At 43.7% G+C, this 17,605-nt stretch overlaps 1 protein-coding gene across 26 annotated transcripts in view; it reads left to right on the top strand.

Annotated features, from left to right (window-relative positions):
* LOC142817944 (uncharacterized) overlaps positions 1 to 17,605 on the top strand; it is a 134,881-nt gene that overhangs the window by 46,658 nt on the left and 70,618 nt on the right. For 4 of the 26 annotated variants that reach the window (XM_075895975.1, XM_075895960.1, XM_075895974.1 and 1 more), the window contains 2 exons: positions 1,106 to 1,200; positions 4,986 to 5,071. The exons of 2 other annotated variants lie outside the window; for them this stretch is intronic. In XM_075895975.1, the coding sequence (XP_075752090.1) occupies positions 1,106 to 1,200; positions 4,986 to 5,071 (181 nt within the window). 20 more of the 26 variants (XM_075895965.1, XM_075895966.1, XM_075895969.1 and 17 more) reach the window with 13 other exon arrangements.

The raw sequence follows: 17,605 nt of genomic DNA, 5'->3' as shown, positions 1-17,605 counted from the left end.
TAAAGTTGCATCGCGTAACACACGTAGACGAGAACGCTGAGACACACACATCGGTTACGTGCAATAGCTTTACGAGTGATGACAGACCAACAAAGCCAAGTGATGTTTTTCTGCTGTTGACCACTGGGTGGTCTGATTGACCTGATTGACAGATTGACCTGATTCTTCTGGCTATTTTGAACAATGAAATATTGAATAACCTCAGGTGGTAAATGGTGGCAGAGCGGTATATAAAGCCATGACGAGTATGATGCAGATGGTAATAAAGTTCGAAGGAAATTTATTCTATCGACCACATGGTAGACCAAGAACAACAAAAATGACATAAGCAGTATTTTAAAGGGTAGCTCTGAAAATTTTTATAAACGATTGGAATATTCGATCTGAACTATCGGTCGTACAGAGATAGGTATACGAAAGCTTTCTTTTTCTCTTTTTCTCTTTACGCTTCAATGGTGATAGTTATCGTGACGAAATTGTGCTTATTCATTGAACATCTGCACTGAGGAGCAACAATGGCGATTAAAATTGTTTGGTTTTCAATATTTGCGGCAAGCTTTTCTTGAACAACTATATAAACATTACGGGAATTTTCGCAATTTCCGTTATATGGTTAAAGCAACTTATTTTGCGAAACCAAATAGACAAGCCCCGTTGCCACTGTAAATGCACTGAGATAACAAAATCATTGAGTGGACACTAGTTAACACGGCACAGGTTTACCAATATGTCACTATATGTGTAGCCAATCTGCATCACGTGACTACACGTACTGTCGACACTATTGTGGTAGAATTATAATTGGCCCATTGTCGCCCTCGGTGGAACTGCCGCTATGGTCCTCGGCTGCTGACCCGAAGGTGACGGATTCAATCGCGGTCATGGTTGTCGATTTTCGGTGGATGGTAGATGTCCATGCACTGTGCAATGTCTGTACACGCTGAAAAATGGGAAAATTTTGAGGGTCCTCCACTTCGGCGCCTCTCAGTTATATCGTGGCTTTTAGACGTTAAGCCCCATATGTTAATATTACTTGATCCATGCAATTCCTTACAAAATTTATTCACATATGGAATACGCAATAATATGTATGCATTGTTTCCAGCAGGTCAAAAGCGAAGATGTACATGGTGACGGCAGTGCTGCTAATACTCATGACGTCAATCGCTGCTGTGCTTCTCATGGAAAGACAGAGTGTTGGTATGAGGCTTACGTTTATTCATAATTATGTGAATGCGCCATTGTGCAATCATGACTCGAGCTGACTAGTTGCTAGTACGAAAAGTTATTTTATCACTATAGCAAATTTACGAACAGTCTTAATAGGGTATTGCCGTCGCCGTGGCTGTCACCGTGATATTCTGCATAAATTCCAATTGAGAAGATTCCCGAGCACAACTTTAGTCCTACATGCGCGTTATATTCGTTCATTCTACCAGCGGATCACTCCCATCTTCAACTGAACGCGGCCGAAGCAGCTGAAACGAGAACTGTCCCAACTTGGTCGTTGGGAGGGCGCATCAAACCGGCATTCAGCTGCTCATGCAGGGAAGGAACGCGCCACTCGTCTTAAAGGAGCATGAAAAGACGCGAGCGTGGAGGAAAGGTGAAGAAATTACTCGAGCAGCAATAGGAAACATTGACTTCAAGGGCGTAATCTCGGTCATTGTCACGCGATCCATCTCGCTATCTGGGCAGCCATTAACGGGCGACTGGTGTGCCCTTCTACGCACGGCGTTATCAGCGCAAAGAGGCAATAAAAAAGTGTCCCTCTAACCGCTGTATTACTTTACACCTTCACCAGCGTTTTGTACAGTTACGTTAGATCAGAACCAAAACAGCTTGCTTCCAGCCTTACTTTACATGATATTACAATTTCTTGCTATATCGCTAACTGCTTTACCCTTGCGATGAAATATTGACTTTTGTGCAGCTTGCTTTGCAATCCAAATACCAGAAGACCATGTGCTCAGGCGCAACTCCGAAAACACGACATGGTCAAAATTTCCAGTGCCCTCAAAAATACTGTCCCTCACAACCAAATCTTGAGACTGAAAACCCCAACTATTATGGATATTGTAGCTTGCTGCGTGTAATGTAATGGCCCGTTGCAGCGATGATGGATAACAAATATCGGCTAATGGTCGAGTAAAAAAACCCTTTAAAATAAACAAAGTAAAATATAAAACATGGCAGATCCCAAGTACAGCGGGAATCGATGATGTGCGAAGCACGAATGAGAAATGTTGATATGTCACTTTAAAATCAGCACAACGTTACGAGGAGGGGCTATTGGTGGCATACGTGACTCCGCAGTCATGATTATCATGTTTGGATGTGTCGTTTACCTTCGTCATCTATTCGCGTCACGTGTTACCAGTTGTAGCTGATGTGGAGCTAGCGCAGTGGCCGCGAGCACGCTATGAGCGTGGTGTGTTGTCATGTTCTTACATGACACGCGTGCCAGAATTATTACGTTTGCACCAGTCATATTTTTTGTCCTCCATTGACATCCCGTAACACCAAATTTGGTACATGTGAAACTAGCAAAACGGTCGCGAGCGCATCATGAAGGGCCCAATGTACTCCAATGTAGCGTTGAAGCACATGCACACTGGGCACAGCGACGCTACGTCAGCAAAACGTAAGCACTCATCAGTCTGACGCCAGTCGCGAACAGCGAACGTCTGCGTGGTCCGACGGCATCTGGCGAGAAATGAAACATGCTGCATTTCGAACCCATGCGTTACCCAGACAACACCGCGTCTCCCTCTTTTCATGATGGAGGGACGCTGGACGCGCTGAAACGTGCATTCGTCAAAGCAACGCAGCGTGGCACGCGCCTGCGAGTATATGGCAGGAACGGTACTTAGCGTGGCAACGCCGACGTGACGCGATGAAATGAACGGCGGCGAGCACGCGCAACGCGTCACGTCGAAATGTATTGGCGCCTTGACTGCAGCATGTAGTCATGTTCTCAGATGACACGCATATAGGATGACTGCCAGTTGGGCGTGTTGGTGAAGCTTCAGAAACACGCGCAAAAATACACACACTCAGAGAGGACACAGACAAGCGCTTGTCTGTGTCCTCTCTGAGTGTGTGTATTTTTGCACTTGTTTCATCATGACACGCATCTCATGATTATCATGTTTGCACCAGTCACATACCTTCGTCATCTATTGGTGTCACGTAATACAAAACTTGGCACACGTGATGCTGGCGAAACGGCCGCGTACTCATCATCAGTGTGGCCTATAGTCATGTTGTTACATGGCAAGCATGTCGAGATTATCATGTTCTGATGTGCCATTTACACATGTCGTCCGTTCGCGTCACGTAATACTTTGTTTGGTACATGTGAAGTTAGCGAAACAGCCGCGAGCGCATCATGAGCGTAGCGTGTAGTCATGTCGTTACATAACACGCATTTATTGTGTATCATGTTTGCACCAGTATCATACCTTCGTCATCCATTGACGTCCCGTAATACCAAATTTGGTATAATACAAGCTAGCGAAACGGTCACCAGTGCATCATGAGCGTGGAATGTAGTCATGCTATATACACGCATCTCATGATTATCATGTTTGCACCAGTCACATACCTTCGTCATTCATTCACGTACCGTAATACCAAATTCTGTATATGTGACGCTAGTGAGTCGGCCGCAAGCTCATCAGGAGTGTGGCATGTAGTCATGTTGTTACATGACACGCATGTCATGATTTTCATGTTAGGCTTTGTTTCTTGTGTTTGCCATGCAATCATGTTGTACTATACCAGCTTTGCAGCATTCCATGTGAACGAAACTACCACAAGAGCTGCAGAAGCATGAAATGTAAATCATGACACTCATGACGTACATGTCTTGATTTTCATGTTATGACTAGTCGAATATGTTCTTCATACAGTCATGTTATGCCATACCAAGTTTTGTATCAATGCCATTATCGAAACGGCCAGGAGAGTTAAAAGTAGTAGGCGGCTAGATAGCTAGCTAGCTAGCTAGCTATAGATAGATAGATAAATAGATAGATAGATAGATAGATAGATAGATAGATAGATAGATAGATAGATAGATAGATAGATAGATAGAGACGCTCAAAGTCGCCGACGTTCACTAAGAAATACTTCACCTTTAAAGTTATCTGGAGCATATGTTCCAAAACCCCGATAATAAATTGAGAGACACCGTAGTGAAGGGCTTCGGAAATTCCGGCCGATCGGTGTTGTTTAGTGCGCGCTGCTATCACGCAGTACAAGGGCCTCTGCCATTTTGCCTTCATCTCAACTCAACTGCCATGGCCGGGGTGGAACCCGCGACCTTTTGTTCAGCGCCCGAGCACCGCAACCACTACACAATTGGGTCGGCGGACTGAATAACTATAAGACCGTTTAACTGAACGCACCCTGAACTCGATAGGAGCACGCTCGAATGCGCTCTGGTGTGACACCTTCGGAATTGTACTCAATCATAAATTCTTGTAGCAACAAGTGGTGAAAGAGAACGCACTTGACGGGGTGAGGAGATAATCGAGAACACGTCATTCTGTCGAAAGCTGCAGTAGGAACGAGTGGTGAAAGGGAGCGCACTTGACGGTGGCGGGGGGAGAGATAATCGAGAACACATCATTCTGCCAAAAGCTGTAATAGTCACAATCTTTCTTGCTACCTCGCGTGCTCCGTCTCAGGATTAGAGCACGTTGAGCACGTACTTCACTCAATAATAACGCACAGGAAGGGGTTTTATTACCATGAAGTTTGCAAGAGCCCACTGCACCGGCTACAGTGCTCTTGAGCTTCTTAACTTAACCTACCCATCTATTGGGCTAGCTTGAGTCGGCCAAGCAGTCTTGTTCTTATTGCATTCTTATATAAGACAGTGAAAACTGCATTTTCACGCACATTTTCTTAACTCAGCAACGTCTAGTCTAGTATAGCTTGGCTATTGAAATTCTTGCACGTGTCATTTGGTTACCCAGCGCAGGAGCGAGCCCAGGAGCACGCTGTGGCCTCCACGGAGACTGGGAAAGAAATCTGGGCCCATACGCTGCCCACTGCAAAGAAGGCATGTAACTCTATTTTTGGAGCAAACCTTCTTACACCGTGGCTCGTACTTGCCGTGTTTGTAGTAGTGGCCACCTCTCGTTTAGTCCTTAGAATGTCGGCTGGATGTCGGTGCTTGTATATGATGAACTTGTATATGAGGAAATATGATGATAGGCAGTTCAGTTCGGACAGACACGGGGGATGGACGCGTTTTTCGAGCGCTCGCGATCGACTGCACAGATAGTGGCTTTGCATGTTTTGAACTTGCTTTTAAACCCACTAAGGCAACAGTTTGAACCTGTGTAGCACTTATTACATTGTACGGCTTTTTCGGGGGTCAGTCACCAGGTGTTCAATTGTTTGTTTGTGTGTGTATTTTGTTTGTTTGTTTGTGTTTTTTCTTGCCACCCCGTGGGGGAGGTGCGTGTACATCGAACACGCGAATTTTTGTAGTAGAGCTTAGACTTTCTTTTTTTTCGTAGAGAAGGATTCGTCGTACGCCGTGTTTTGTGGTTATCGAGTGGGAAAATTCATAAGGACAATAGGTGTCAAACAGACAGGGTTAAAAAAACTTTAAAATGTTCAGGATGCGGGGTGGGTTTGAAGTTGAACGCAAGTGTAGACGTGAATGAACAGGAGGCATACGCCAAGTGTAGGGAATGTGAGGTCGAGGAAAAATGGAGAAAATGATGGTTGCTCAGATTGAACTTTTGATGAGAATCACTGAGCTGGAGACTACGTTGGCGACCAAGCAAGAAAAAACGAGCGCTATTGAAAAAAGGCTCAGGTCCATCAAGGAGGCACTAGCGAAGGTGAACAAAGGAGTGGCCTACAGAGAGAGCTGTAGGGCACCGGCAACCATAACGGCGGAGAAGAAAGAGCAAGCAAGTTCGAAAAAAACAAAAACAGGTTCAGCCGATGCAATGGTCGCAAGACCCAGCTTCAGCAAAGTAGTGGTGAAGCGGGGAGGGCACAAAGCAGCCGGCGTCACAGGTGCAAGTAACCCTCAGGTGCAGGACGCTCCATCTGAAAAGTAACAGCATGTGATAATCGCCGAGGACTCGAATTTAAATCGATGTTCAGAAGCAATCAATAAGAGGGTGAGAGATGACGAGAGGGTTGCAGTAGGGACGTTTCCAGTATGCATGCTGCAAGCAGTCCTGAGGCAAGCGAGCGCAAAACTCGAAACTACAGCTGCTGGCCAAAAGTTTATGATAACTGCAGGTGGTTTAAGCGATGTCCTAAATGAAAATACGGCAGGACTAGCGACCACACTAGTGAAAGGGGTGGATGACATGCACGCCATTTCTCCTCAGGTACAGGTAGTGATGTGCGCAATGCCAGAGGTACCGGTGAGCGACGGAAATCTGCAAAAAGTGGTTGTCAACGCAAACCAAGAGAGATGGGGGATCAGTAGAAAGAAAGGCTTTGAGGTTGTGAAAAATAAACCGAGAGGTGCATAAGTGGGGTGGTTTTCCACGAGACAACATTCACTTCTAGGGGAGGCTGGGTCATGAGGTGTGTTGGCGATTTGCATGACACGCAGTAGCTTTTTTGGAGGCACGCGGGCCCTTCGGGGTGCAGGATAGCTAGTAACGAGGAAAACAACCAAGGGGACTCCTTCACAGGAGATATAGACAGATATGATTCCAAAGTGGCATGAATATCAGAGACACGTAGAGTGCGGGGCAGAAATTGACGTAGCCACGAGGGCCGAGCCAATTAAAACGTAGGGTATATTAATATGCAGGCTGGCAGGAATAGGCTGAACTGGGAAGAGATAGAAGAACAGCTAAGGCAGGAGATGCCGATGGTATAAGGTTTTGTAGAAACACATCTTAGGGACATGGAACAACCTCCTAACAAATGAGACAACACGTGGAAAAATTGTAATAGAATAGAAGGCAGTAGAAAGGGGGGTGGTATTGGGGCATTACTTCATAAAAGTACAGACTGGTAAAGGGTCAAGCAAGAGTGCAAAGAAGATTAATGGCTAAAAGGGAAGTGGCAGAGCAAATGACGCCCCTGGGTTTTCTCTAGTTGTGGACAGGGGCAAAAGCCCGAGAAGAAAATCAACAAGTGGTGCAGTGCATAGAAATCGACATTGACGAACTAGGAGAAGAGTGCTAGGAAATTATATTAGGAGATATGAATGCGCACATAGAAGATATGGATGAATATAATCACCCAACAAGCAGAATGCTAATGAATATGTGTAAAAGGTATGATTTAATCATTTGCAACGGAACCAAGAAAGGCGAAGGGCAGAAAAACATGGGAGTTGGTAAGGCGGCAGTCGACGATAGATTACGCAATAATGTCACACAGTATGTATGATCGGCTAAGGGGGATGAACATAGATGGATAGGGGTTCAGAAGCTTAGGTAGTGATCACAAATGTATCAAGCGGCGTTTTGGAAGAGAAATGAAAGTGAAAAAGGGGCAATGCGAGCAACCACACGGTAATATTTATTCAGAAAGACAAATAGAAATTGCAAATAAACAGATTCAGAGAATAATCACCGAGAATACTAAAACAGAGCGGACAAACACAAATCTAACTCGCTTGTTTGAGTTGGAGCATGCTAAGGTACGAGTCAAATCAACTGGGAAAAGCAGACACAAACCCAAAAGCTGGTGGAATGAGAAAGTCAAGACAGCAATAGTAAGACGTCATGAAGCCTGAAGGGAACACAGGTATGCTATACGTAGGGATGAACCGAAAGTTGATGTGAAAAGAAAATCGGATAACTTTTTGAGCTGCAGAAAGGAAGCATCCGATTTGATCAGTGACCAGATTAGAAGAAAGGGGGCCCAAGAGATGGCAGAAGTAAACAGAAAGAATAGAAAGGCAGCTGCAAAGCTGTGGAACCATCTCGGTTTGCTGAGTAATAAGATAAGCATAAAACAGCGGTTCACAACTACAGTTCAAAGGGTCAGATTAGAAGGGGATGAGTCAATTGAATATATAAAAACAATGATGACAGAAAAATATAAACACCAAGAAAACGCTGCATGTACCATACCAGATGAGGATGAACCAATTAGCTCAGTGGCTCCACTGGGACAACGAGAGTGGGAAAACACAGAGAAAAGAGTTCCTAATAGCACATCAACAGGCCTTGACGGCATCCCAATCATGCTAATAAAGAAACTAAGACCAAACTTGAAGCCAACATTAGGAGAGGCAGCGTGCAATACAATATTGGATGATGAAGCTCCCAATGGGCGGAAACTAAGCAGGATGAGCATGATCTATACAAGAAAGAAGGACAAAGCCGATATAAACAACTACCGTCCCATAATAGTGACATCAGTAGTTTACAGGCTGGTGATGCAGATAGTAAAAGGAAGACTGCAGACATGGGTATAAATTGAGGCGGTGCTGGGAGAACTACAAAATGGGTTCCGTAAAGAAAGGAGGTTGGAGGACAATTTGTTTTCATTGATGCAGTGTATTGAAATAGCTGAAAAAAAACACAGGCCACGGTGGCTGGCATTTCTAGATATCAAGCGAGCTTACAATAGCGTAATTCAAAAAGACTTGTGGGGAGTACTGGACACACTAGATGTGGAAGATGAAATAACTAATCTTTTAAAGGACATCTATAAAAGTAAAAAGATAGCTATCAAATGGGAAGAACAGGTATCTGAACCTGTAGAGATACCACGCGGGCCTCGATAGGGATGTACCTTTTAACCTTTGGTATTTATTGCATCTCCAAGGACTAAAAACCAAATTAGAGGTGGTTGACTCGGCTTCACCCCTCTTTTGCCAAGCAAGGAAAACACATTGAACAGTCATTACCAGCATTGAAATATGTAGATGATATAGTATTAATGTCCGACAACAAGGAAGATCTGCAGAGATTGATACCCATCTGTGATATTGAGGGAAATAGGTGAAATTTGAATTTCAGCAGAAAAAGTCGGCAATCATGATTTTTTAATGATAACAAAGGCAGTGAGCATAAGATAAAGAAAGTCACGCTAGAATTAGTGGATAAATAGAATCACTTGGGCGTACGAATAATAATGGGGCTGAGTATCTAAAAGAGCACGAAAGATACGTAATCACTAAGGGCACCAGGAATGCGCTGTAACGAAAAATAGGGTACTGTCGAACTGCAATAGGTATGACGTTGTGAGAGGGATTTGGAAAGGTGTCATGGTTCCGGGTTGGACGTTCGGTAATGCGGTCTCGCGCATGAAATGAGAAGTTGAAGGGAGATTGGAAATAAACAACGTGGCAAAGGTATACTTGTTTTGGGAGCACAAGGGAATACCCAAAATCAAAGGGTACTTGGAGAAATGGGATGGAACTCTTTTGGGAAGCTAGCAGCACGATAGAATTTGAGGAGTGATTGAAAAAAATGAGAGAGGAGCGTTGGGCTAGGAAAGTTTTCAGCTACTTGTACATGAAGAATGTTGATACCAAACGGAGGAAGCGAACTCGAAAACTGTCAAGCAAGTATTCAGACAACATCAGAATACTAAGCCAAAAGGACACACCGGTTAAGAAGAAGGTGAAGGAAAGAGAGAGGGACTTGTGCAAGATGAGAATGCCTACGAAACCATCACTGGAGACCTACGGAACATTTAAGCGGGAAATTGCACGGGAAAAGATCTGCGACGATTCTCGGAGTAGTTCCCTTCTGTTCGAGGCTAAAATGGGTGTATTGCGGACCCAGACGTGGCGAGCAAAAGACGAAGGCCAGACACAGTATGTAGTGCGTGTGGAGAGGAGAATGAAACGGCTGAACATTTGATAATGTTCTGTAATGGGCTCCGCCTATAGTCGAAGATAATGGCGCCGAATTTTTCATAGCATTGGGGTTTAGGGACAGTGAAGGCAAAATAGACTTTAAACTGGTAGAGATAACCAGGAGGAGGCTAACTGATTGGTGCCTACAATGAAGGTATTCAATCCCTAAACACACTGTGACAGTACTTAACTTTATGGCTTGGTGGCTATCTGTTTAAAGCCTACAATGAAGGTATTCAATCCTTAAACACATTGTTATAGTACCTAATTTTATGGCTAGGTGGCGTGAGCTACCACCTGATTTAAATGGCACACCTGGATCCATCCCTCCATCCACACACCCACCCACACACATAGGTTGGCACGAAGAGCTTTGGAAAATATCCCGCTGATTTACTACACTTTCCTTCCATCATTTGACAAAGCATATTCAAGTAAACGTTATTTTGAGCTACATGAATACTATAGGAGATCGCCTTGAACATTACGAACGTTTTTTTTTTATCTAAAAAACTAATAAAAGACTTCCCACACCCTTGAGAAAACGTGAAAATGCCGTTTAAGTTTCGACGTTCCAAGCTGATAAATAAGTTTACCGGGAGTTTTCTTTTTTTTTTAGGGGGGGGGGGGCACAACGCTTGCAATCTTGAAACCATCTATGTAAAAAAAATTGAGAGATTCTTTAAGCGCTGATAGGTGGAAAATTGCGCACAAAATATTTGTTGCCACTTCGATAGACTTCAGTATCGAACGTGTGAAATAAAGTTCGGCCTATTAATGCGCGACCCACTGCCCGACCGACAATGGAGCGCTCAACCGGTAATGGCGAGCACTATTTTTGGTTGTCAAAATTTAGTGGAGCTGATATAACTAGCCGGCTTTCTCTTTGGAAAGCTTGATACATCTCAGCCCAGTCACTGGCGATCGCTGGCATTCAGACGTGTACGGCACTTTTCGCGTAACGGGAGCAACCAAAATCAAAGAAACCGAAGCATTTGAAAATATTTCCACGCTTGAGATAATAAAATGTGTTTACAGATATGTAGCAGGGCCTTTCATTGTTTCAAAAAGCCGACTTGAGTTCGCCAAGGCTGCCGCAGCTGTAGCTGGCCTGTCAGGGTTGCTACAAAATGGCGCAATCCGAATTTAATGGAATTGAACTTCGATAAGCGTAACACGGAGAAAAAAATGTGTCACGAATCTAGGTTATAAAAAGAAATGTAGTACGTATGCATGTCTCTACAGCGTACGTAAATGTTCGGGGAAAAGAGGGTTTTACACTCCTTTTACCACACATTAGCTCAGAATACAGAAGATATTTATTATGTCTCATTCATGTTGAAGAGCTGAAGAGCTCAGGTTGCGTACTAAAAATTAAAACAATAAATACTTTTACACATCCGTTTCATAGCATTTTGGTCAGCATGGTAAACACGAGCTATAACATAACCAATGTGCGTGTGTTGGCAACACTTATCAAAATATCACTTAATATAAATATCATTCTTCCATTGTATATCAGTGCAACAACATGCGTCAGAGTGCCTGTGTTTGAATTACAAATGCGAACACACTCGTTGACTCCTTGACTTCCGTGCTCTCGTTCGAAGATGTTTCATTTCTTTATGCTTCCACCTTCGTTGAACATTGGTATTCTATCTGTGCATTCATGTGCATCATGCGCTGAGCGACATAACTTCTGACATTCTTTTTGTGTGACTGGTGTAGCAGATGAGACCCTGTAACACTGAAAATCATAAACAACCATGCGTTTGATTGTGCAAAGCTGGCTTACAAAAAAAAAAAGGCTCACCTGAATGGTTTGTAAGCCGCCAGTGTGGGCCTTTTATTCAAAAGTGCACTAATTGAACGCTTTCTTTGCAAATTTTTACAGTAAAAATCGATATAAAATCTTTTTTCCTTGGCCCAATAGATTCACCTTCTTTAGGAACAGCTAAAAAAGATTCATCGGGGCTTTGTTCGCAAAATACAAGCAAAACACTTTTTTCAAAAGTCTGCAGAAGATTGTCTTGACTATGCAGAACTACTGAAAGTGTCCTGACTAACCTCTCAGGTCTTTCATGCAGAAAAAGTCTGATACCTATATAAAAAGGAGAGCTAACAGATAGTGACGTCAAAGAGAGTTTTGGGGATGTTATTTGTAGTAAGCGGAACGCAAATGTGAAAAAAAGGAAAGATGCCGAAATATAAACAGGCCACTGGAAGGCCCGAAGGTGTGACATTCGAATAACACGTCCGATTACCTACGCCTTGAGCACCGATTCGGTCCCCGCCAGCGGCAAATTATCATTTGGTCCAGTTTTCTTTCTTCGCGTTCACTGTGAATCACTGCACAAACGTCCCCTGCACATTCCTTGACATCAGTGTGTCTAAGTTCTTTTTATGATTTTGTCTAAAATATTGGCCGCGTATCCTTCTGCCGAAAGACGTCGAAAGAAAATAGCCTTCTTTCCGGAGGCGCCCCTTGATATCTGGCGCCATCGGGCAGTAATATGAAGAAACGAAAGTTTTTAGTGCGCAGAGCGGCTGGTGGGTGGCAGCATTGAACTGTTTTGCTTAAAGCTCTTCAATTTTTTAAGAAAACGTAGAAAACACTTACTTTTTCGTTCATAGCGTCACATTGTCAACGCACCGGAACAAGACCTTCTGTTTTTAAAATAAGATATCTCTGCATTTTCTAAATAAAAAGACACTACGTAGCACCTATGTATTGATGCTGCGCCTGAAATATGCGCAATATTTGCTTTTTGTGTTGATAATAGTCACAAGTATGCATGTAGTGACCAATTCAATAAGGTGGTTGTTGAGCAAGGAGCTAAACTTTCGCCGGTGGCTGAACTATTCTGCGGATACCGACAGACAGACGAATTTTTTTTTTGCGAGTGAATGATCGTGAAGCAAATGCAAGGATGAACACGACGGTGAATTTTGCGTGTCAGCGTCGTTCAGGCAGTAATTTTTGTCAACGCAGCTTCAAGTGTCATGGCCACGGAACGGCTTTATGCTCGCCCATAGTACATCAGCAAGTACTCTAAGTCGTTAATCACTTTTCCGAAACTCAATAAAGGCAATCCCCTTAAAAAGGACAAGAAGGAATAACGCCTTAAATTTGTCTTTATTTACTACCTGCTACTTTAGTATGTCAGAGCTGCAAGTAATAGCCATCTTGGCTACATTGAACGAAACAGAGTCGGGGAGGATGCTAACTCACCGCGCTCTGTCTATGAAGCCAAAAGTGAAAAGGCAGTCCGAATTTTATTTATTGAGAAGCCTCCGTGCAGTACCTCATTATGCCTTAGAACTGCCTGCTTATGATCGCTTGATGTCAAACCTTGACAATGAAATCAACCACCACATATAAATTATAATTACAGTTCATTTTTAGGAGAAATTTTTTATAGTAAATATAACAGTTTGAACAATGTGAAGAAAATGTTTGGTATCTCTTGCCAACGCACGACCATTCTAAACGTAGGATATACCAAAACAAGTCAAGCACTAATAGCCATAGCGAAGAATCAATGAATGAATTTAAAAAAAAAAAACTGGCCGTGTATCAGTGTTCTTCGAATCAAATGTCGTCGAAAGACGAGTTCTGTCTGGAGGCGCTTTGTTAGGACTACTCGATGCGTGCACTCCGCTTCCCCGGCCGAAACACTTTTTCTTCAGGAGCCGCCATTTTTGTTTCAAATTGTCAGGCAGAGATCAGTGACTCGCACACGAATGGTGCTGCAATCACGTTGTTTTAAATGCACTGTGAATAGCTCTCTGAAAACCAAGATAGGATGCTGAGTAACACTGTGTACCAGTTAACATGCGAAAGGCCACCACCTTTTCTGCTGCCCTCGTAACAGCGAGCAAAGAAAAAAAAGGAGACAAAAATGAAACACAATCACTGGCATATGACCGACCGTACCATGATATGCAAGGTCATCAGTTGACTGTAGCTTGCCAGTGCCTGTTTTTTATTTTGGTCACTGGCAGTGAACGTGCTGCTGAACTAATTCTTTCGCAAATTAAATATTTGTCCGAATGTAGCTAGCTGCATGGTGTAATTGGTGTAGGAAGCTGCTATCACAGCTGAGCTGTTAAGGTTCTCGTTATGTCGTGCGAAGTGAATTTAAATTTGGGCCAGCTTTTCAATGTCTGGTTAAGCCAGTGCGAGCTTCAATAAATATGGCTAATAATTTTATTCATAGTTCAGGCTAAATATGCTTAGTAAAACTAATCAATAGAATCAATATAGATTGCTATACTGATTGATACTCATCGATCCCCTTAAGCAGCAGCATAATACCAAAGTAAGAGTACAAACTGTCAGGTTTAGCCAGTATATTTCAACTTTATTAGCTTTGCAATGACCAATCAATGCTAGTCGTTACCAATCTATACAGATTAAAGCCAATTAAGTGGCATTGGGCCAGACTATGTGGATTTTGTCGGATAATGCTGATTCCAACCTAAACGAGCACGAATAGCCACGAGGTACATCAAACTCTCCTATGGTATGATCAGTCTCATGCAGCATGATTAACCTGATATGGAATAAGCTAATACTAAACAAGTGAATGTTTAGTGAGGAAAGAATGCATAGCCAGTTGTATGCCTGAGCATGACCTCGTTAAGCCGATTCCGATAAAGGTAAAGGCAATCCGTATGAGGGCCATGTCCTGAAAATAAATTTTAAGTGAGATGAGAGTGCCGAGTCAATGGATGGGTATGTTCACAATAAACCACATAAATTAGGCTAGATAGAGCTGACAAGGACTAAGCTTATCATCAACAAATACATTTTGAATAAGTTGAGATTACCTAGCTAGTCGGGTGACTGTGTATGGCAGCATTGGTGAAATGTGAATTAAGCAAGATTGAGCTAATCATATTTAGGCAAACGCTGAACACCTGAAGTTCATGTGAGTTGAAATTGCTTAGCCAGTTGGATGTCTCAGTGAGACCAAGCTAAAGCAATACAGATTACTACGAATGAAGCTAAGCTCAACAAGTGAATTTCGAGTAAGTTGAAGTTGACAAATCAGTGGATGATTTATTATGTCTAAATAGGACCATGCGGATTATTCAGGAGAAATCTAATCTGTATTAGGATAATAGTAAGCAAGTGAATTCTAGATAAATTGAGATTGCCTAGCCAGCAGAATGACAGCATGGACACAGAGGGTCCATGCGAATTCAGCGTAAACTGAGCCAGCTAACCTTGCGTTTCGCTGAAAGTGATCCATCGGTGCATGTCAGGCAATGTCAGTAAACGGGGACGTTTGAACCAAAATGACGCTTACTTGTCTACCTTTTACTGGAAGAGCAGATCAAAGCACCCTACGCTGTATATAGACGCACAGTGCCACTTCTAGGTGGCAGCAGCATGCCGTTCTATCGAAGCGTAGAAAACACCCACTTTTTCCTGTATAGCGTCGCATTGTCAGAGCTGTATAAGGAAGACTGGGGTTTTAAGAATTGCATAGCAGAACAATTATTTCTCGATCGCATCAGCAATGCGTCGAGATATTCAGTTCAAATTTCACTTTATGAACATGATATGGATGTTCACCTTTCCTACCGCAGAAAAAAAAAACCTAAAGTTCTCTCATCATGTTCGCAGGCAGCGGCGGGTCGAGGGATCACTTTTCGTGACAAAAAGAAGTCCGCTTCAAGCTTTAAAACCAGGGGAACCAGACCACGGACAAAATCCCAAGCCTTCACGTCGGTGCTTCAAACCATGCCGTCAGAAGAGGTAGTGACAGGTGCAGGTTCCACGGTCGTTTCTATCGCAGAAAAGGGGTTCACTACGCAAATAAAGCGGGGGAAGAGCAGCCCACTCACTAAGTCGCGAACCAAAACGTCAGTGGTTCAAACCACATCATCCGAAGAGATGGAGACCGTACACGGCACAAGCCGGACATTGCGGAGCACTCTCACCACATCCAGCAAGCGACGTGATAAGTCGACGCTTACTTCTACGGAGCCTTCTCCGACGAAAACCTTCCATTCAAACAGGAACACACCGGATCTGTCTCGAGGTCTTTCCACTTCGGCACCCGCGACTTGTGAGTAGAAAGCTGGAGAAACCTCGTGTGTACCACGAGGTTTCTCCGCAAGGTGTTACACACGGCTAGAAACCTGAACTTTTTGAAAAGACGTAGAGTGTTGAAATAAGTTTGAGGACAATGCAGCAACCCATGGAAATATAGATTGTAGGTGTATCCCCATAATGAGTAGCAAGAGAGCAGAGTGGGTAAGAGAAGAGTTTAGTGTTAAAGGCCAACTCCGGCGATTTTTAGACCATGTGAGGGTAATTGTGCTTTCGTGTTCCTGAGACGGTTCTTCCACCGGCCCGATGAATGAAATGGTGAGGCACTTCGGAAATAACTTTCAATAAGCAGAAAGGCGCAATACCGAAACAGCAACCTAATCGAATGCAGGAGCTGGGTATTGCGTACTGCTTGTTAAGTACCGGAAATTGTGCAAGGCATGCTGGCCGCGCAAGCCTGTAGTACGAAAACTGCGAAAGCCGGGGAGAACAGACGCTCCACGATCTCCATGGATAGGTGACCGTGCAACACCGTGTCGTTTGCTGATCATTCCACAAGTGCAGGCTTCTCGGGGCTGTCGGACAATGACAGCTATGTACGAGTCGGTTGAATGTGCCTGTTTGCCTGGTTACGCATAACGCTGGCAGACAGCACCACTTTTTCAGACCATCCAAGTTCGTGGCAGGCTGGCAGCGGCGAAGGGCTGGAAATGGTCATGCCAACAAGGTTACTGTCAAACTAGCGCAGTAAACTTCAACACATCGATTATTATTATTCAAAAAAAGTAAGCACCTTTCTCACGAGCGCAGCTTGGTCACAGCGATTTCAGCATTCCTTACAGAAAGTGTTGAAATACTGTAAATTTTGTGCATGTGCACTCTACTACATTGACCGTACTTTTCGGGTGGTAAAGCGGTGACGCAAGCTAAAAGAAGCCACGTTCAAGACGAAGTGTAGTAATCAACTGCTAGTGCTTAGTGGCAGTTACGGTATGCGGCCTACAACGCAATGCCACTCGAACCTATTTTACACCCACACACATGGAAAAGGAAATCACGCACTCAAAGGAAGATGCCCCCGCCAGACAGAAGACCTACAGAAGACAAGCAGACGCTGCAGTGCCACCTAAGTTCCATCACTTCCATCACCTTGCAGAGCTTGACGTTACACACACAATGTTCCCATAGTTCTGGCAAGCCAGGCGAGCGTCAGAAGCAATCTACAAACTTAATATGAATACAATCTATGAAACTCTCTAGCCTGTGATTTGACATAAATGGGAGGAACGTGCAAATGAATATACCCGCCAAATTTCATCGAGATTTATTGACCTCGAAAATTCACCGGAGCTGGCTTTCAAGGATATCTTAGTCAAAAGAAAGAACGCAGAAAGAATACAGGGTAATTGGCCCCCATGAAAAGAAGCAGCATGTACTCTAACAGTAGCCATGCGCGCAAACGGGAGGCTGGAACTTAAATGGACAGATGAGATTCATAAGTTTCCGGGGTTAACGTTGGCGCAGCATCCACAAGACTGGGTTGATTGGAAAAACATGGCAGTGGCATGCGCCGTAAAATTATTATAGTCAGTTTGCTCATGTTGATGATGATGACGAACCCCATCTTGTGAAATTAGAATGTGAAAGTTTGATTGCAAGATTGGTAGAGGGTTGCAATGGTTTTTATTAAACGTATCGTTACAGCGACAGGACGCGTGTCAAAA

The sequence above is a fragment of the Rhipicephalus microplus genome, chromosome 5 (genome assembly GCF_043290135.1).
Source record: "Rhipicephalus microplus isolate Deutch F79 chromosome 5, USDA_Rmic, whole genome shotgun sequence".
Lineage (NCBI taxonomy): Eukaryota > Metazoa > Arthropoda > Arachnida > Ixodida > Ixodidae > Rhipicephalus > Rhipicephalus microplus.
This window is presented reverse-complemented; position numbering and strand designations above follow the sequence as displayed.